General features: G+C 30.8%; 1 protein-coding gene across 1 annotated transcript in view; it reads right to left on the reverse strand.

The window, feature by feature from the left end:
* LOC139510744 (prickle planar cell polarity protein 3-A-like) overlaps positions 1 to 22,808 on the reverse strand; it is a 54,719-nt gene that overhangs the window by 31,117 nt on the left and 794 nt on the right. The window contains exon 2 of the mRNA XM_071297273.1: positions 21,471 to 21,559. Coding sequence (XP_071153374.1) covers positions 21,471 to 21,559 — 89 coding nt within the window. The remainder of the gene's footprint in view (positions 1 to 21,470; positions 21,560 to 22,808) is intronic.

The raw sequence follows: 22,808 nt of genomic DNA on the forward strand, positions 1-22,808 counted from the left end.
TCAAAAAGTGGTGTTTATTTAACATAAAATTACAAATAGGATCCAGTAACTACAACAACAAAAGTACAAATAGGATGCTTTAAGTCTCCGACATATAAGAAGTAGCTGCAGAAAAAAACACTGCAACTTGAACTTTTAAGAAAAAATGTGTACTGCTATCTATATAAAAAACAATTCTTGATTTAAGTAAAGAAAAAATCCTGAATAAATACAGAATGTCATAATGTTCAAATTCTCAATGAAACACTATCTTATACTTTGAATCAGGAACTTACCTAACATCAAGATTTGAATGACCGATTTTTCAGATTTTTCTTTTATAATACATATACATGTATGCAAGTATTCAATACAACATGTCCATCCTCAGAAATTCAGAAACAAAAAGTTGCAAATGACCTGGACACAATGCTTAAAAGCAATCCAAACTTTCAATGGGTGAGGTGATATATTGATATCATCATTTACAAGTATGGAATATAATTAGGTGTGGGACATACCTTCACATAATAGTCTCTTTTTCCAGCTCTTTACCTTTTAAAGGTGTGAGTTTACTAGGTGTTACATTTACACCACCAGGATGAATGAAACATTATAACAATTTGATAATTGATTGTCTATCAATCAGACATGTTACTAATTTTCTAAAATTATAGTAATTCAATGGCAATGATTTGTTTAATCATAATAAATTACAGTCAATTGTGTAACCTATGAAATTATCTATATATATATATACAGCTGTACAATACTGGCACTTAGTAAAAGACAGGTGTAAGGGACAGACCTTAAAAAATTTCTATATCTTACAAAATATATTCAGAAAAAGATATGAATTACCAATTTTGGTTGTTTTCAAAATAATTAAACTTTGTTTGATAGCTTATATGTAAAGGTTAGTGAGAGTCACTCATATGTAACTTGATTCAAATTCTAGAAGACTTCAAGTAATGCAATTATTATTAAGCTGCTTGAAACAACTTTTCTCAGAACAGTGAAATTGAATGGCAATTTTTAGTATCAATGTACTTTTAAATATGAATATGGGCCAAAACACCCATGTTACAAAGCAGAAAGACACAAAGAAAGAGTATCATAGTTTATTTTTGTTAGACAGATGCTGCCTCTAGGTAAATATATATTTTATAGAATCTAGACATTAAACTGTTTGTCCAACAACTGAGGAAAAACAAAAGCACTGCACCAAAACCTTCAGACTCAGGGTCTGTTTTGTAATTAAGAATGTTTTCGAGGGTTTGCCATAATAAATGGGTAATACACAACAGCATGTATCTGCTGACAAAATCTTATCAACAATCTTTTTCGAATACAAATTGAGTTGTTTTTATTTGATAAGGAAAGATGTATCAAAATAACATCTATCTTTTCATCATATCCAACAAAGTAACATGGAGGAAATTCAAGATTTTACATTTTTATAAATAGTCAATATAAAAAAGTTTAAATTTAATCTAAAAAATATCCTTGAAATCTTTGAAAGAAAGATTGTAATCGATAATAATCTTATATTTCTGATAAATAGTTCAAAGTAAACAGGCAAAGGTTTAAATGTATTGGCAAAGAAAACAAGTCATCTGATTTTTAAATGGATAATATATAAATATATATATAAAATGCATTCAAGATTCCAAATACAATTTTTTCAATTCGTTTTCAAAGTTAAGTCATATCTTTTTATGCACTATGTTCCTTGTACTTTAAGTATCATAGTTTATTTTTGTTAGACAGATGCTGCCTCTAGGTAAATATATATTTTATAGAATCTAGACATTAAACTGTTTGTCCAACAACTGAGGAAAAACAAAAGCACTGCACCAAAACCTTCAGACTCAGGGTCTGTTTTGTAATTAAGAATGTTTTCGAGGGTTTGCCATAATAAATGGGTAATACACAACAGCATGTATCTGCTGACAAAATCTTATCAACAATCTTTTTCGAATACAAATTGAGTTGTTTTTATTTGATAAGGAAAGATGTATCAAAATAACATCTATCTTTTCATCATATCCAACAAAGTAACATGGAGGAAATTCAAGATTTTACATTTTTATAAATAGTCAATATAAAAAAGTTTAAATTTAATCTAAAAAATATCCTTGAAATCTTTGAAAGAAAGATTGTAATCGATAATAATCTTATATTTCTGATAAATAGTTCAAAGTAAACAGGCAAAGGTTTAAATGTATTGGCAAAGAAAACAAGTCATCTGATTTTTAAATGGATAATATATAAATATATATATAAAATGCATTCAAGATTCCAAATACAATTTTTTCAATTCGTTTTCAAAGTTAAGTCATATCTTTTTATGCACTATGTTCCTTGTACTTTAAGTATCAAACTTTATATGCATTCATGAAATTTCATTATACATGTAACTTGTTATCATTTAGACGAAAAAGCCCTTTATCTAAAAAGTTGTAACTCTCATCATTTGCCCTGTTCAATCTTAAATGGACAGCCATCTTTTCTAAAAGAAATGAACAGTTTGGAAAAAAGTTGATGAGAAGGAAAAATAGAAAAGAACTTGGAAATTGTGAATAAGTAAATCACAACATGAAAGACAGCAAATGACATGTATTTATCTCCAGTTGTAGATGACTGACAGACATAAGGCAAATCTGAGCAATTCCTAATTGTATAAGCACAGACATGGATGACAGGTCTTTGTCCTGCTGCCAAACAAACATCTCTTCTGAAACAATCAGATTTCTATGCCAGAATTAGATATGTAATTGTGCAAGAATTAGTCAATGTGTGTCTGTCGATCCCCTTTGGTTTATTCAAACAAGTTTTGAAAGTAGAAGATTTCCCAATCTGTTTCCATAGAAATGAGAAAGTGATAGTAATTTAAATGATTTTTGCAGATTTTGTCTGTTCTGCTAAAATACAAATTGATGAGTAGAAATAGATAAGTTATAAAACTGCCTGCATCTGTATAAACCCGACAAATGGCACTGTCAGTTTATGTTTTAGCAGTTACCTAAAACTAACTGCTTTAGAAGTACCAACAAAATGCTTAAGATAAATGTTGCTGCACACTTCAAATTACATATATTCTCTTGAAAAAAATCACTGCAGCTGTTCTGTTGTTTTTCAGAGTTATTCTTTCAAGTGAAAATAGTATGTATCTTTCCAATGCTGAATCACCAAATGACGCTGATGGGTAATTGTTTTTATTGAACCTAAGAACTTAGACATTTAGGCTTGTACCGAAAGTCTGACAAAAACTGATGTGTTTTCAAAGACTGATTAGGAAATTGGTACAGGTAGATTTTCAATAAACAAATTTTAGCCAGCAAAACCAAAATGCAACAACGCACACCGAAGATAAAAAAATACTTGATTTCTATAGTCACTTCAATTTCGTCTTTATTTCTTTTAAGTACTGGTAATGGTTGGAAAAATGAATATTTATAATTTATTTTAATTATACACCATGAACGATATGGGATATAAAAATTAAATTTTATTGAAAATTAAAAGGTATGCCAAAGAGTACTCAAAAGCATTAAAGTAATGGCAGTGTGAATTTATTTTAACCTATAAACTGTGATTTTTTTATTAAACTTCACTTGCAGAATTATTTATAACGTTACATAAAATTTTGAATAATGATTTATAGCAAAAAATGTTCATTTTTTTAAACAGGTAGCTGAATTCTGTTACTTTTTAAGATAAATGTCAAATAAAAAATGAAGCTAATCAAAAATACCTCACATTTTTATCACCTTCAAACTAAAAACTATTGGTTGCTTTTCAGCACATTAAATCAACAAGAGATTTGCTCAAACAGGAAACATCTGCTACTGGGTAGTACTATACAGTTCCAAGTCTTCCATAGATCCTACCTCCTACAGAACTTGGCTTAAAGCCTGAAAACATTGTCATAAAATTTCCATTGTATATTCACCAGTTTGGTAACAAAACATCTGTTGATAGAAATGAATTGGGTGAAAATTTGCCAGAGAATTGTGCCTTGCAACTACAATTTTCCGGTTGATTATAACATCAAACTAGCATGTGACTTTGACAAATTGTCCATTAAAAAAGAAGTCTGTCTGGAGCATTAATAATTTCTTATTATCAGACAGTTTATTTATACAAGTTATATAGGAATGTCTTTTGTTGATGAAAATAGTACAGTAGCATTTATCTGGCCAGTCATTTAAAAAAATATATGGTCCGATATAATCAGAAAATGTAGATGCTGCAAATGAGTTCAGTATTTTCTAGAGTACACTTGTAGCTTCATGTTAGGATTATCCTGGATAAGGATTGTTAAGATGACAATCAAATGTACACTTAGCAAGAAACTTCAATATTAAAGGCAATTGTGAACATTCCCACTAAATGATAGTATAGGTTTCATAATAGTTTTCCCTTTACACATGTTAAGTCAATTGGACTACTTCCTTTTTGGATGTATTAAGGCAAAGTGGGGATTTTTCAAAGAGGGGTTTATTTTAATGATTCAGATACATGAAAAGAAAATATTCCTTTGAGTTGAGTTAATCATTAAGTATACAGTCGACAAGAATGGTTCACATTTGATTTTTCTATGGCAGATTTCCTGACGGTTGTTTCAGCAATATTTTCAATGTAAGGTGGCCATTTTGAGTAAACAGCAACAGTGAACTGATTAAACATGAAAACTATACATAATTTGTGTTATTTTTTATGTCTTGAATTTTAGCATCATTCACATTAATGCATATGTAAAATATTTTCAACTATCCTACAATTTTCCACACAGACATTTATTTTCTAGATGTAAGGCTCGTGCAGATGCACTCAACTCAAATCTTAGTTGACTTAGGTTTGTCAGTTTTCCTATCGAAGGTCATGGTTTTCTCCAGGTACTCTGGTTTCCTCCACCAAGAAAATCTGGCTGCCTCGAAATAGCCTAAATGAAGTGCTTAAAAGTGGTGTTAAAACACCAAAAATCAAATCAAAATCTAGATGAAAGCTTCACTGAGAGCCTCATGTAACTTTTATCAAAATTTTCCCCAAGTATATTGAAGACTTTAGTCATTACAAATAGACGATTGTCTATCAAGTAACACATCCAAAAGTATTACCAATCATTTGTTAAAGCCTTAATTCATATTTTAACATTACACCATGGCCATGATCCTTCCCTTACCATTTGACTATTTTCTCATGTAAACATATTTTAATGCAATGATAATATCAACCAGTTTTGAGCTATTAAATCATGAACATTAACTTCATTTTTGTATAAGATTTACATTCTCAAAATATTGAAATAGTGCCATCTTTTGAATATTTTAATAAAAGGTCAATCTTTTTGAACCAAGACACTTGAATTACAAAGGATAATGTTATTAAACCACTTTAGAATGAACAAACCAGTATCTAAAAAGTAAATATTAACTCGAAACCAGTTTATTTTATCAGGTGGACTTTTTATAAAGTGAAGTTTTAAAATAATTATAAAGCTTTAATGAGAACAATGGACACTCATAGATATTTTTTTTTGCTTTACAGACATCTAGAGATATTGTTCATTCCAATGTTGTGTATATGGTCCTTTAGTATTTTGGCCATCATGTTGTTTCATGGTGGTATAATGATGATAATCAAACACCATAAACACCTTTAAAAAGGGTAAAAAATATGCTATAATGCAATAATGTAGTAGAAGTTTTAATACAAAGGTCATGGTTGATTCAAAACAATTGTGAACTGAAACAGCTTTGTTTGTTATGTCAGAGACATATAATATGTACTATATGTCTCTGGTTATAATTAAATTTACATTAACCTAGCTTCAGTTTTAAATTTTGAAGGCTCAATAAAAAAAAGAATATGTCAGAATATAATTATATTAAAAATTTCATTAAAAAAAGTCAACAAAGAAATAGAAATTAAAAAAAAATAAGAAAAGCCGACCTAGCCTAATAAACCTTTGACAATATTTATATTGACATGTTAAGATAGTTATTGTAAAATTGCCAAATTATTTGAACAAGAGTGCACACACTGAAATGTCTCGCCTTCTTTACTAATCATTGATATTATGTTGATAGTCCTAAGTATAAAGCTTTATTACAACTGTCACATAAACTTAACATTAACCAAGATAGCTAAACAAAGACCAATGAACCATGAAAATGAGGTCAAGGTCAGATGAACTATGCCAGGCAGACATGTACAGCTAACAAAAGTTCCATACAACAAATATAGTTGACCTATTACTTATAGTTTAAGAAAAATAGACCAAAACACAAAAACTTAACACTGTGCAATGAACCGTGCAATTGAGGTCATGGTCAAATAAACCTGCGGGACTGACATATAGATCATAATATATTTCCATACACCAAATATAGCTGACCTTTGGCATATAAAATTAGATAAAAAGACCAAAACTTAAAAACTTAACTTTGACCACTGAACCATGAAAATGAGGTCAAGGTCAGATGACATCTGCCCTCTAGACATGTACACCTTACAATCATTCCATACAACAAATATAGTAGACCTATTGCATAAAGTATGAGAAAAACAGACCAAAACACAAAAACTTAACTATAACCACTGAACCATGAAAATGAGGTCAAGGTCAGATGACACCTGCCAGTTGGACATGTACACCTTCCAGTCCTTCCATACACCAAATATACTAGCCCTATTGCTTATAGTATCTGAGATATGGACTTGACCACCAAAACTTAACCTTGTTCACTGATCCATGAAATGAGGTCGAGGTCAAGTGAAAACTGTCTGACGGGCATGAGGACCTTGCAAGGTACGCACATACCAAATATAGTTATCCTATTACTTATAATAAGAGAGAATTCAACATTACAAAAATTCTTTCAAGTGGTCACTGAACCATGAAAATGAGGTCAAGGACATTGGACATGTGACTGACGGAAACTTCGTAACATGAGGCATCTATATACAAAGTATGAAGCATCCAGGTCTCTCACCTTCTAAAATATAAACCTTTTAAGAAGTTAGCTAACGCCGCCGCCGTAGCCGCCGCCGTAGCCGCCGTAGCCGCCGCCGCCGGATCACTATCCCTATGTCGAGCTTTCTGCAACAAAAGTTGCAGGCTCGACAAAAACCAGTTTTATCAAACGTTATCACAAAAGGACTACAGTATTTGTTTTGTGATCTTATTCGTCACTTTTTTGTATTTAATAAAACTTTATCCCCCCAATTGACCCGGTTCAAGTGTTCCTTTAAAGGTCACTTGAAATGAAATATCCAGTGTATGACAATATTATATTATCAGTACATTACCACTTAAAGTATAAATAATACTACAAATGCTACTAACAACAGGTGTTACCCTCTTACTTTTATATCTCCTCCTAAATAAGGAGGAGATCTACCCATGGACCAAAAAACAGAAGAAAGTGGAAGAGTAGCAACTGGAATTAAACATGAATGAGATTTACAAACAAAACAAAATAACATATCGTAAAATCCTTCATAATTTACTTTTTTGCAATGCTTTCAAAAAAAATTTAGGAATATTTTCACTTATAGGTGCATGAACTTCCCAAATAACTTAATTTATTTATTTTGGGACTTTTACTAATCAAGTTGTCATTAAAGTGTCAGATAGGATAAGAGAGGATTATTTGCAGGAGAAAGGAAGGATTATAAACAGATAGGTGTACATGCTTCCTATAATCAGTTCTTTGGCAAGAAAATCTCAAAATACTCTAACACCTGTAAATTTCATATCTAAACAGCACGAAAAAAAAACTCTGTCAATCTCGTTTTAAAATCAAATTATCTATTTTGTTTTAATGTTCTCAAGTCTTAAAATGTCTGTAAATAAAACTTAATATTGATTACCTTATTAAATTGTACTTTAGTCAGCATTTTTTATAACAAATGTTTGCTTTTTTATGATTGATTCTGCAATCATACAATCTAGAATTTATTAGTTGAAAGTTCACGATTTTACATATGTTTATGTACCTGAATCGCAAATTTTATAATCATAGTATATAAAATTATATTTAAGGTCCCATGAACTTATATTTAACAAAACAGTACACAAGGCCTCTTCAATTTATTACTTTAAACTCTTGTTAAATTTCACATGAGCAAAAACCCTACTGTTTTCAAATTAATATAAAGATTATATATAACCTTAATCTACACTGTAACCTGTTATTTAGGGTCATAAAACGGACCACCTTACTGTCTAGAATCATTTGGTTAGTATGAAACCCAACACCCTCAAATTACCAAAACCCAGTCAACATATTACCTCCCCTGTATTCAACATGAAATTTAATGCTGGTCATAAAACCGCAGACATGAGAGACAAGGGGATTCTTATGTTCTGGTTATAGCCCTGTATAAGGTTGATTGATTTTTGATCAAAGGAAGTGAAGCAATGAAATTCCATCCTGAGGCTATGTACTTCTAAACAGTAGCTGAAGATAAGACTCAAAGATTAGCATCTTGTATCCATGTGTTTTCCATGAAACACTAAGGATTATGGCTGTTGGTCTAATTAAATATAATGAAATCAAGCTTTAACTTTGTATATAAACTTATTAAATCTTATCTGTACTGAATCTGAACAAATCAGAGTTACATGAATGAATCTTCTTGAGAAGAGGGAATATCACTTGGATATAATTTCACCTTACAAGTAAAGTGCTAATCTTCAGAACTGTCTGCGACTGGTTATATTGTAATGTAAACAATACAATGTACATTGTACAATTTTTCAATACTTGACAAATGAAGTTATTGGAGGTTTTTTTTCAAAACTATAATAAAAGAATAAACCATCATGCATCATGTCATGCTTCTTTTTGAACTTCTCATTATGCTTTGTAAGGATTGTACATAAGAAAATTACCAGTACTTAAATGTTACTTAAGGAAGATAACTCAACGACAGCAAATGGTTCTCATAAAATGCATTCAGAATAGAGGGGTTGGTTACCAAATTTCTAGATGTGACCAGAATTAGCTAAAAGAGAAGTGGTCCATTGTTTTAAAAACAAGTTGGATGCCGTTAAAAGCTATGTGTTAATAAAAAATAATAATTATGGCTTATGTCAAATAACATCACCAATCAATAACACCTTAAAACCCCAGTTCCTTTATCCTCCTTATGTTTATAAATCATTCATTGAGTACTTTACCTTGATTTAAGTCAATGTTAATTTAATTCCTCACCTATTTGCCTGACCTATTAAAATTCCAATTTTCTGCCAAATCAGATTTTTCTTATAAGGGAAAAAATGACCATTCAATATAAACGTTTTGATAATATCAAAGAATTAATTAGAAACAAATTGTCAAAATAGTCCACAAAAACAGGTTCTGAGTGTAATGGGGAACATTTAGTTCTGACATGATTGTATCTTTAATTGCCTGAAAGGTAATTTCAACAAATAAGTCCAGGATATTTAAGGTAATCTTTAAATTTGGTGATTTTGTAATCTGATAAGATTGGGAACAAACTTGGCATGTCATGATGAATAACAATTAAACTTTATTTTAGTAATAATTAGATAATAATTAATGATAATAGAGACATTAAAATGACATGTATTTTATATTGAATATCTTGTACTAATTTGTATTATGTTAAAATCTTATCAATGCCAAAATTTTATTTTATTAATACTATAATGCCTCTTGATATCAAATAGCCAAAAAAACTTTCCCATTATTTTTCTTTTAAAGTTTTTTTTTATCATAAAATTTTTAAAATGAACTGTGTTGACTCATTATGATTCGTTGTCTAATGCTCAGAGGCAAATTCAGGGGGGGCAGGGGGCCGGGATCCCCCTTTTGGGGAAAAAATTGGGTTGCTTATAAAGGGAATCACTGAAGCGTGACTGGATCAGGCCCCTCTTAGGTCAATCAGTGGGCCCCACTTATGAAAATTTCTGGATCTGCCACTGATATTTTCTTACACTATACACATATACATGTACAAACTCAAAGTTTGGACCAAAAAAATATAAGCATGACTGAATTCATGGACCAAAAAAATGATGAAATAGACATGTGTACCACTAGTAGTTTTTTATTTTCTTTTTTTCACTTTTTTCTAAATATTACAATTAAGATTGGTCTAATGTGCAAAATAGGGAATGGGAATTTCTCATCGAATTCCAAACCACTTCAAACATTGATGGGGGCGACTGAATCACTAACTTTACTATAGAATGGGAAAGTTTGGTTAAATTCATCACACTATTTACAAACAGATAAAATGTATTTACTCTGGTTAGATTTACCTTATAACATGGATTATCACCTTTAATGACATAATCATTGTAGGTAGATAAAACTTTTATTCAAACAGAAAAAGGTCAACACTTCAACTGCTACCAGAAACTTCAAAACAAAGTTGTCACAATATTTTTATTTTTCGTTATCTGTCTATGAATCAATAATTTAGACATAAAAATTAATGGAAATTTTAGTCCCTGTGAATCACAAAATGTTTTGTCCTTTTACTACACCAAAGGATAAAATATTCACTAAATTTGAATTTTTATTTACCTTTATTTATCAGTTGATTAGTTTGAAATGAAACTGCAATTCTGCAGGGTGCACCAAAATTTTCTTATGTGGCTTAAAATAAAGTTTTGGAAAGACTTACTTTAACTTTTAAGTCCAAATAGAATTTTACATATAAAGATGCAGTTGCGTATGGTGCAACTGCAATTGGGTGAAACTTTTGAGCATGAGTTGGTATTGAGAAAAGACAATATCTTTTGAATATGCACAGTTAAATCATTCAATCCACTACCTCTGAATGCAACATATTTACTCAAAAGAGTCAATGTAATTCTACCTTTAACAGACTTGGGTGGTGATGTAGTTTTACTGATACATTATGAAATATCTTTAAATTACAATAACTGTTTGATGAGCTTGAACATATTTAGGTTTCATTGAATCTTTTATTACTGACTCTAAGCTGATAATAAACCTTCTATACAGGAAAGTAATAATGAAAGTCAAATACCAAGTAATACTAAAGGAAAACATCAGTAATGGCGTTTCCTGGATACTCTGATATTTAATAAAGACCGAGAGCTTAGAACAATCTGTAAAATTAGTATCATAACAGTAATGACAATACATTCAATGTTGAGTTTCACACATTATTTAGATACTACGATAAAAGAAACAGATTCTAAAAACAGATTACAGCAGATTTGAAACATATCAATAATATTAGAACTCCATTCAGAAGTGCAAAGGTTAAAAGACCTAATGAAAAAGTGCAGTACAATAAGGTTGAATGTATTATATAATCTAAGTTGACATCAAATATTTTAGTCATTTAGATCAAATACATATATTCTACCACGGGCACTTGTCTCTGAAAAACTCCGACCTATACTATACCTTTAAAATATCTTAAGTTATATAGGTAATTTTTTTCCAGACAAGTGCCTGTTTTTTATATATATGTGTCAGACAATTGTCAAAGATGGTGATATTGTCATTGTTTGATGGATGGATTGATTGATTGGTGTTGAACTTCCAGTGATAATGCATATTACAGCCTTCAACAATGAGCAAATATAAAAAAGAAGATGTGGCATCATTGCCAATAAGCAAACTTCACAAGAGACCAAATGACACAGAAATTAACAACTATAGATCACTCCACGGCCTTCAACAATGAGCAAAACCCATACTGCATTAAGCTACTTGTATAGAAGGCCACGAAATGACAATTGTTAAACTATTCAAACGAGAAAACTAACGGCCTAATTTATGTACAAACAAGAATGTGTCCACAGTACACTGATGCCCCACTCACACTATCATTCTTTATTTTCAGTGGACTGTGAAATTGGGGTAAAAATCTAATTTGGCATTAAAATTAGAAAGATATATCATAGGGAACATATGTACTAAGTTTGAAGTTGATTGGACTTCAACTTCATCAAAAACTACCTTGACCAAAAACTTAAACCTGAAACAGGACAAACAGATGCACAGACGAACGAACAGACGCACAGACCAGAAAACATAAAAAAGATGCAACACATCAACAAACAACAACTTCTAAATTACAGACTCCTGACTTGCCATACTGCATAGTCAGCTAAAAGACCCGAATGACAATGTAAAACAATTTAAACAAGAGAAAAAGCCAGTTATATGTAATGTGTGTGGTATGTGGGTTGAATACCGTTATGTGATTCTTCATAACCTTTAATCTTTACAAAATTGTCAATTTCACAAATCCAGTGTCCAATAGAATGATTATTACCACATTGCAAAGGGAAAAGTCTTAATTCACAGCAGGACACTAAGCTCTAAGTAATCTTAATGTTCTTTAATAGAAGATGGCTAAATCTTTTCCAATTGCTTAAAAAATTTGAAACAACTTTTTCAAATGGAATTTATTAATGGCTTTTATTCACAATTGAAGCTGTTTATCGGAATCATAAAATATTCATTCATAAGAATTTCTTAGGACATTAACACAGTACGGTTGAGATAACGGACTTGATTTGAAGGGTTAATATCCCAATATATTACAACACAAATATATATATATATATGCATTAATAATATCTGAGGAAATGTTTCTCAACAAAAATGTTTAACTTAATACTTGAAAAAACAACCCCCAGACTTAAAAAGATCAAACTAAATCCTTTCTAGTGTATGTAAACTGAAGGGCATTAGTCTGCTTTGTTTATTCTTTGATATACGACCTTGTCTAACCTTTCTTCAGGTAAAAAAAATGTATGTTTCTCCTTATATATATTCAGAATTAACGATTTTTGAAAGAAGAAACGAAAAAACCTATAGGCTGTTATAAATAAATAACTATGCTATTTTCTTTTGATCCAATTGTTAATTTTAAGTTTTTTGTATTAAATTTTTTTATGGACATAAAAGTACATGTATGTACAATGTATGTATCACTGTTACAACTCAAATTCAGCTTGTGTTACCTGATATATTAAATATGAATCTGTTGTGAATTGGTATTGAAGGGCTGCTGTCATATTGGTGTTTGCTCACATTTTCATAACCATACATGCTACTTTGACAAGTGTTGTATTTCCAGCAGGGATACTGTGGACTCATTATTCGTAGGACACAAATTTTCGTGGGTTTTGTGGGCGCAGGTGAACCATGACTTCAAATGTTTATTGAATTACAAATTTTATAACCGTTAAACGGCTTGTATACAGATATTGCTAAACCAAGAAAATCTTCTATCCACGAAAAAACCCAAGTTTTCTACAATCAACGAAAATGGATACCAACGAAAATAAATAAGATGGAATCCACCACATTACATTGTAAGTGGTAAATGTCAATGAGAGGATTCAACCAAACAATACAATATATATAACAAAGATTTTTGGGGTTATGGGATTGCAATGTTTTTCCAATGATATATTTCCACAATTTCAATACTGTGTGGCCCAACTTGTGGAGGTGTGTTTTAACTGGCAGAATTTAGCCAGATACAAAAGCAGTAGAAGATCTCTTAAACAGTTTTCCAACCTTTGCTGTCTTAAGTGGACACAAAACTTAACAATTGGTCAAAACTGAGGCCTTATATTTTTCACAACAAATGAAACAGTAACAAGACGAAACAGTCTGAACTTGGCACATCCCTGGAATGCACATGTGTAACCTTAAAGAAAGGTTAAATTTTGTATACTGTAGGTTCCACAGCTTGAACAAAATATGTAATCTATGATATGTATGTAATTTGCACCTAGACACAGAAACAATTACCCTAACAATGTTTATCAATATTATTATTGGTCAGTTGTTATAGTTTACTGATAAAGCTCATCTTTCATTGGTCAGCCACAATACCAAATGATAATAAGTGTACATCAAACCAAACAAATCAACATACAAGTGCCAATTAGTAACCAGATTAACCACAAATTCTTCTCTGTTTTCTCTGGACAGGTATATTGTAGTAATTACAACTTCATCAGCAGAAAGTTGAAGAATATTGAAAGTTCTATAATCCTCAAAATGAAAATTCTTTGCCAGGACTAAACTACAATGTGAAAGAGAGGCAAACAATACCAGAGGGACATTCAAACTCCTTAGTTAAAATAAACTAACAAGCCATGGCTAAAAAAAAGAAAAAGACAAACAGACAAAATATAAAAAAGAAGATGTGGTATGATTTGCCAATGAGACCAACTATCCACAAAAGACCAAAATGACACAGACATTAACAACTATAGGTCACAGCCTTCAACAATGAGCAAAACACAAGTACACAAAACACAACTTAGAAAACTAAAGACCAAGAGTAACACAAACCCCACTATAAACTGGAGGTGATCCAAGACTCAGAGTAACACAAACCCCACTATAAACTGGAGGTGATCCAAGACTCAGAGTAACACAAACCCCACTATAAACTGGAGGTGATCCAAGACTCAGAGTAACACAAACCCCACTATACACTGGAGGTGATCCAAGGTGCTTTGGAAGCATAAGAATATCCTGTGCAACATGTGGCACCTGTCATGTTTTTCATGTTAGTACATTTAAGCGTGCTCACACACAAGTAATAAGAATGTGTATCACTGCTTTACACCTTAGACCTTAATTAAATTGTATCAGCAAAGCAGAAACTTTATTCCAAAATTTACCACCTAACCAGAGAGCATTGGAATCCAGGACGCCAGTGGCACATACTCTACCAAATGAACTTTAGAAGCATTCTGCCAGTGCAGATAAAAATGGGCGGTTATACATCTACCAGGTCAGTGGGAGCACTGTTAAAACATGCATACTGTTAAAGAAATTGTATGCTCAATCCTCTATCTGACTTGCATGACTTGTTCTAAGTCTGGTGCAACCAAAATAAAAGAATATGAATAAATTAAACAGAGTTTCTTATACTTTTAGATGAATGTATGCATACTGGATTAACAGACATCTCTGTGGACCAATCAAACCAGTGCGTTTTATAAATATTCTTGATAAATCTAACAGAAAAATTTGTCTTCACTTTTTTTTCTTTGAGCAATTGAGGAGACAATTCATGTTTAACAGCTTGACGTCCAAAAAATACCAAATATCTGTTCTTATCGCATTTCCTGTACTCCAAACAAACTCATATTCTACTAATTACAAAACCATAAAATCTTAAAATTAAGGAATGTCAGACTATTTGAAAAGACATAGTTTTCACATTACATAACTTTTGCATTATAACCAAATTCTATTAAAATGTGCTTTTTAACACTGACACTCCCATTCATGATAGTGTCAATATTAAACTTTTTAACAATGGGAAATCTTGACACAATCCACAAATTTAATAAAATTCTGTCCAGGTAAACAGTTTAGAGGGTGATAACGAGATCTTTTTGTAGATATAAAATGATACTTTGTCTTGCATTATATTTCATGTAATCTCAAACTTCAAAATTTGCCTGCATATAAAATATGCAAAAAATGTGATCTGAGTATTGGATAGATACAAGACAGAATATTCATGTATGTGCATATCCTTCCTATATATCTACACTTCAAAAGCTTCTCCATTGATACCCAAATCATTGATAAATGAGCAACCAGTATACTTGTTTGGGACTACACTGCTGGGTCTTTAAGAAAAGTATACAAATGATTGTGTAATGGCTTCTCAAGTATGGTTGACAGGATGTATACTATAAATATTTAAATTAAGCAAAGTTAAATTGGATGTTAAGTATATAAATATAGCTAGGATTAATGCCTTATAACATCTGTGTTGATAGTTTAGGGTAGTGCCCACCCTTTCATGTAATATATTAGTAATTAGACACAATCAGCTGCTTCTGTGTAATTATCTCAACAAATGCTACAAATAATGCACCTAGAAGTTATTGTCAGAGTGAGAGAGGTTTTCCAAAAGGTTAAATTATCTGTACAAAACAGATCTTTTAAAGACTACACACAAGTAGATCTAAATCTGCGCTTCTTCCTTATTTATGATTATTAATGTGGTACAATAATTTGCACATTTTCTGGAAGATTCTTCATGGTTCTACGAGTTTCTCTGTTGTAGAAATGCTCCTTTAGTAGTCATCTGTTTTCTAAATTATAGCAAGATTATTGGGAGTAAGAATTATCAATGTTCCCTAAAGACAATTCATCTAAATTAAAAATGTCAATGCTGTACAATAGTATGGTGATTCAAACCTTTATAACTCAAAACCTTCCTGGAATTGGTACATTAGGTATTGAGAATGGGGTGCTACTTCACAGTTTTATCCTTTTCGGGCCACAAGACATGTTTTCCAAAAAATACCCCAATAATACTTTACATTTGTACATGTTCTGAATGGCAAGAAAATCAAAATGAAAGAGATTTCGATAAAAATTGACCAGTGACAAAATAATTTTTAACAAAACTCCCCAAAGAGAGAATACAAACAATGCTATTAATTATGTTACATTTGAGATGGAAGCTATTAAGTTTCAAATGATTGTTCAGATTATGATATTACGTAATACATTTTGTGAATATTACTTGTGGGAATTAATTAAGTTTATGTTTTAAATATTTGATGTTTGGTTTTATGCAGCTTCATGATTGACATTTGTAGTCTTGTGTTTCTTGCAGTTTCCAATCCCTAAAGAAATTTCAAAATTTATCCATGTACTTCGCTCCTTTAAAAAAGAGAATATTGTTTTATGTATTTCATCCTGTATTAAATATATTAAACATATAACAGGAGATGTCAGCCAGAGATATGGGGTTAATGTAAATGAGACAGCAACCCAACCACAATTTTTTTTCTTCAAAAAAGTCATGCAGAGAAGCTCTGAATAACCTGGAGTCTAGACTTGTTATGAATAATTTCATCTTGGAATGTAATTTGCATGTGGTCACAGTGATGTAAGTATCTGACATTCTCAACATAACATGAATTGCTTTTCAATTGACTTTTTACTTCTTACAAGCATTTAGTAAAGGTCATCTTTTACCCTGAACTTTAATCCTCAATTTTAGCACAAAAATGTATGGACTCTCAACCCCCTTAGCATTGGGGTTCAGGCTAGTTTTGCCAGACTTAACATGTGTGAACTGTACACAATGCTGTAAAGTAAATTTTGACTGTAGATCTATGTGAAGTACATTGTAATATATATATTTATAATATTAAAATGTGAATTCACCTGATCTTGTTGCAGCATAACTCTGGGCTAAATTGCTTTCTAAACATGGGATGTTGTTATGCCAAAATAACATTAATAAAACAAAATAATATTTCTTCATATATTCTGTGGAACATCAAAGATTATAAAGATCTCACAATTCAACGGTCAGATTTGAAACCTGGCTTTTCGACCTCCCCAAGCCAGTTTAATCAGATAATAAACATCACAATATTTACATCAACAATGAATATAAAGACATAAGTAAGAGATAATACAATATAGAGACATAAAATAGTATGATTATGTCCTATAAATGTCTTAATAGACCCACAACCTCACACCTGAGTCCAGTAATAATACCATTAAACATCAAAGATTTGGCTTTAATTGGCCTGCCTCAGGAAAGTCAGTATGACATTGTGTGTATTTTCATTATTTTTACTACTTTCAAAATATTTTTGAATTAGATAATACATATTAATCCTTGATAAGTGACTGATTATAAAAATAAAGACTTTAGTATTACTTTTTCTTTGCTAGTTTTAAAAGTACAAATTAGTTGGCAATGTAAACGTGTGCATTAAGGCAATAATAATCATAAGTTTTTTCTCAGGGCAAATAAAAAAACATGATGGACTCCAGTGTTTATAAGTTTTGCAGGTAATTATACCAAAGCCTCAGGGCCAAACAATATCTATTTTCAATATACTGGCCATGGTCTTTACTTTAATCACAGTTATTGTTTTTTTTCTTTTATAATACATAACCACAGGACATTTAGAATAAACAATCAATATATAAAACAAGTATCTAACTTTTTTTTATGATTTAGCAATTGCATGCTGAATGTCCAGCTTTAATCATGTTAATGTGTTTAAAATGCTTTTAATCCTTTGTAGTATTGCTATCAAAACAAGCAACATTTGGTACCATAGTACAAACAGTAGAAAGTTAATTGTCAAACCAACATTAGTTAGTACCCACAACAATTATAAAACCATTAACATTTTTTCATTAATTGTTCCACTATGGTATTAATTTCCCATCTAGCTTCACCAAGGACAAATAGATTGGTAGGAATTCATTTAATTGTTCCCTATCAATACGATAATCAAGTGGAATTTATTTTTCAACAATCCCCACATGTGCTTTATCATATTGTAGTACTTTTACATCAACATGTTGAAGACTTGCATGTGCTTTATTGTTTAATTTTCTCCCTGTATTTTATAATTGACTGTAATTACCATTAGAAACAATTAGAGGCATGTTGCGTGAGAATTAATTAAAGTATTTTGTTATGTGCAGCTTTTAGTGGTTTCTGGAGTGGAAAATTTTTCCCTAATATATTCTTAGATGTAGTAATTAGTTGTCTGGACTAAAAATCAAGCCACCCTATTATTTACAATGTTATATCATATGGCTGCACTTACACACTCCTTATTTCCTTATTCAAAAATCATTTTTCTTTTTTTTCGAAAGTACATTTTTTTAAACCAGCTGAAGGACGCCTCCGGGTGCGGGAATTTCTCGCTACATTGAAGACCTGCTGGTGACCTTCTGCTGTTGTTTTTTTCTATGGTCGGGTTATTGTCTCTTTGGCACATTCCCCATTTCCATTCTCAATTTTATTTAATTCCTGTCCCAAACAATCTCAGTGCATAGCTAGAGTAACCATACCTGGGGGTCCTTATTACTTTATTAATTGAAACTTGAGATAAAAATAAACACATCTGGTTATGACAAAGTGACAACTTTGTCTATTTCCTTCAGGTATTGTGAGGTAATTGACAACCTTATATTGATTTATAATGATATTCATAAATCACCAATAAATGATATAAATGAATAAATTAAGGAACTTGGTGTCAACCCATACATGTATACAAGGTATTATGACATTCACACTTCATTGTTGAAAGATGTACATGTACATTTGGAAAATTTCCCATCAGTATCAGTATTTTTTAAGCAGTTTTATGTTGAAACTAGTGGCTAAGTTTTGACTTTAATAAGTTAATTGGATTTAAATGGTACTTTTAAATACAGTGTAATATATACACTGATCTAGATTTCATGCCCAAAAATTGAAACCAAACAGAATTTTACAGGCACAATTAATTTTTTTTTTTCAATTTGTAACAGACTGACTTAAAGACAATTAGTATCCATTTTAGTCATTGAACTTTATTGTTTTAAGTTTTAACCACGTATATTTGTATATAAAAGAAGATCAATGAAGTATTCATTTGTGTTACGTCATGAAATATTATAACTGAAATTTTAAATTTCCCTGTTACATAGGGTTTTTAAAAAGTTATATAAATTTCAATCAGAGTACCATATAAATGTATTGATCAAATTCATAAAGCCTTGAAAACCTTGCTTAATCAAAACTACACTTACAAAGTATTAATTTACCCTGAAAATAGTTAGGTGTAATAAAACTATTGATCAGGGTTTAAAACCTTTTTGAATTGAAAAAAAAAATGACTGCGAAAAAGCCAACACATTAACAGGTATATTAATAAATCTTCAGTCAAAATTTGTTGATTTACCCATATGGAATCTTGCCAAAGAAAGAGACATTACTGGAATAAATTAAACAAATAAATGACAAATTCCCTGAACCCCTGTAGTTTGAAGATATTCATTGATTCAATACTTTAAATGTAAACAAATCAAACATCTACATGTATGCATTGGTCTTAAAACATACATGTTGACAATGTCAAACATGGAGATTCAATTATCTAAAATCATATTATGAATTTTTAATTTCGGTTTTATTATTTTTTTACAATATGATATAACTTTCAGTTTGGCATCAGAGTCATTTCTAATCATGTTTCGATTTGATTTTTATTTAAGGAAAAGGAATGGAAGAGCTACATGAAAGAGATCTTCGAAGCATCAAATGTATATTGAGTTTTTATCCTAATTTGTCAAATTAGTGTTTGAGACAGAAAAATGTATCACATTCTATAAAAAAAAATTAGAAACTGTTACATGTCACGATGGGTACCACATTTCCAGCAAGATATTAAATGAAACACCACGAAATGCGAAATACATATAGGCACTTCGCCACTTGGCAAAACAACTAAAGCAAAGAAACAGACTTTTCATTGCTGTAAAACATAATGTGGCCTTTAACATGGAAGACAAGCTTATCATATTTGTAAATCTCTTTTCTGGAGTATTGATCATCAGTAGCTTAATTAAATGTATAAAAAATGCTGATCACTAAACATTTGAGAAATCTGTTGCATTATTTGATGGAAAATATCTACATGAAAGCAGTCAAACTAAATTGTACGATTTACAAGACAAAATGAAGTCAGATCACACAATAATGTGAATTTTGTCCTTTTGTTCAAAACACGTATAATAGCCAGTGGAACTGGTCCATTCTTGAACGTCCCTTATTGTATATTGTATTCTAAAAGGCATATGTTTAGTTAGTTACATTTAAAATTGTTTAACTAAACATATCACAAATTTAAAGAAAAAATATTTGATTTACATTGTGGCTTTGGTAAACTTTATGAACTGGAAACTAGACCTTTGAATATTATCTTCAATGAATTGTTTATTCAGAAAAAAAATCTGACAATGATTTTTGACAATAAAATTTGTACCCAAATTTAAATGTCAGAAAGCATTGATAACATGAATGAATAGACTGTTAAAACCACAACTATACTAACAAACTGTACTGATTAAACAGGGTACATGTAACTAATAAATTTGCCCCTTAAGCTGACTGCAATCTATTAATTAACATACCGTACCTATAGTTCGATTTTCAAATCTTATGCTGTTTGAAAAAGTGACACTTTATAGCATGTTCAACTAATAATGTATTGTGTTTTAATGAATGCTTGAGATTCATTTCGCTGAATCTGCCTTCACCCATTGGCCAATGCTACCCTCTCCTCAACGAAAATGACTTCTTCAAATATGGAAGAAACAAATGAAGTTCAATCCTTATGTTAAATGTTGAATCTGAAATATATGGTTAGTGGCAAATATAATCCATCAGCAGGTTCATGAAATAAGAACTGCTGATTCAGCATGATTGGTGTACTATAAACTTGCTCTTTATCACATTTCAGAGCTACATGTAACAAGAAGACAAAATTGTGTTCTAGAACTTTCTTAGTGACTCAAGAACAGTTCTTGATGTTTCAAAAAAGTTCTACAAAGTTCAAGAACTATAAACCTATTGTAGAACATCTTTTGTAGGGGATCTCCTGGACAGTTGTTAAATCAACAATGAAGTCTTGTCCTAAAATACAACTGACTTACCTCCAATAATGCAGCTCAAACCCAGGACATACATTTGGACAGTTAGAACAAGGCCTCCCAGCTTTAATTTGATGTGCTAAAGGGGGACCCTGAAAATATAAAGAAAGTACAGTGATAATCTTTCATATTTTGAAATTCCTTTACACTTGTACTGCTGATTATTTGAATTGTTTTAACATCTTTAAAATTTTTGCTGAAATAATAAATACGGGCTATGGACTTTGATAAATTGTTGAAAATCACAGTTATACAGACTTTTTTTCTAAACGCTTTCAGATATTGTGCCGATTTTTTGGTATATATGAGTAACTCATGATGAGTTACAGATCAAGTTTAAGTTTCGTTCCGCTCTGCTAATTTTAGCCAAAATTAAGGCTTTACAACTTGTTGAAAATCACAGTTATACGCACTTATTTTCTATAGGCATCCATATTTTGAGCTGATTTTTGATATGTGAGACAACCATCATGTTTGTGTCCACATGTGTTATTAAAATTGCAGATTTTTCAACTTTTCGAGACGGTGCCATTCGTGACGCTTTGACACATCTAGTTTTTTAAATTACATGTATATTGCAGCTTACATTTTAGCAAAAACATTTACCATGTTTCTTGTGAGGCACTTGAAAGGATTAGGGATGTACATAAACGTTGTTGATCAGTTAAAATGGTAAATTTTGTATTCAAAGAAAAGTTTTGACTAATAATCAATTTACAAAACAAAGTATTCATGAGGGTGGTGGGGTTACCTTCATGACCAATAACAGTAAAAATGCTTGCCAATGACGTTAACGGTACTTTTTGTTGCTTAACGAATAAATAACAACTTTTTTTAGACAATAAAAAAATCAAATAATTTTGGCAAATCATGTTAATTTTTTTCCAAAATCAACGGTTAGGATAATTATTTGAGATCTCTGACAATAAGAATATTTTGACAAATTACAGTAAAATTTTAATCAATTTGACACCAACAGTAGCCCAAAATTAACATTTGACCGCTGACGGTAAAGGCAACACTACCCTCATTCATGTAAAATAAAATATCTGTTCACATTATTAACCGGTATATCTCAGAACAACTTTATTTATCTCAACTCTTAAGACATAAAATTTGACTGAATTTCAAAATTATATTTGTGAGTCAGTTACGTAGGTAATTAATTAAATTTATAAATCATGGTTCTTTGAGATTACATTGGAAAAGCTGAAGAAATTAATATATTGAAAAGTAATAAATTTTTACAAAAAAGTGAACAATGTAGAATGGGAAAAGATCCTCTTCCTCATATGAGTAAATATGCCTAAAAGTTGCCGTAAGTAAGCAGAGACATAAATG

The sequence above is a fragment of the Mytilus edulis genome, chromosome 1, assembly GCF_963676685.1.
Source record: "Mytilus edulis chromosome 1, xbMytEdul2.2, whole genome shotgun sequence".
Classification (NCBI taxonomy): domain Eukaryota; kingdom Metazoa; phylum Mollusca; class Bivalvia; order Mytilida; family Mytilidae; genus Mytilus; species Mytilus edulis.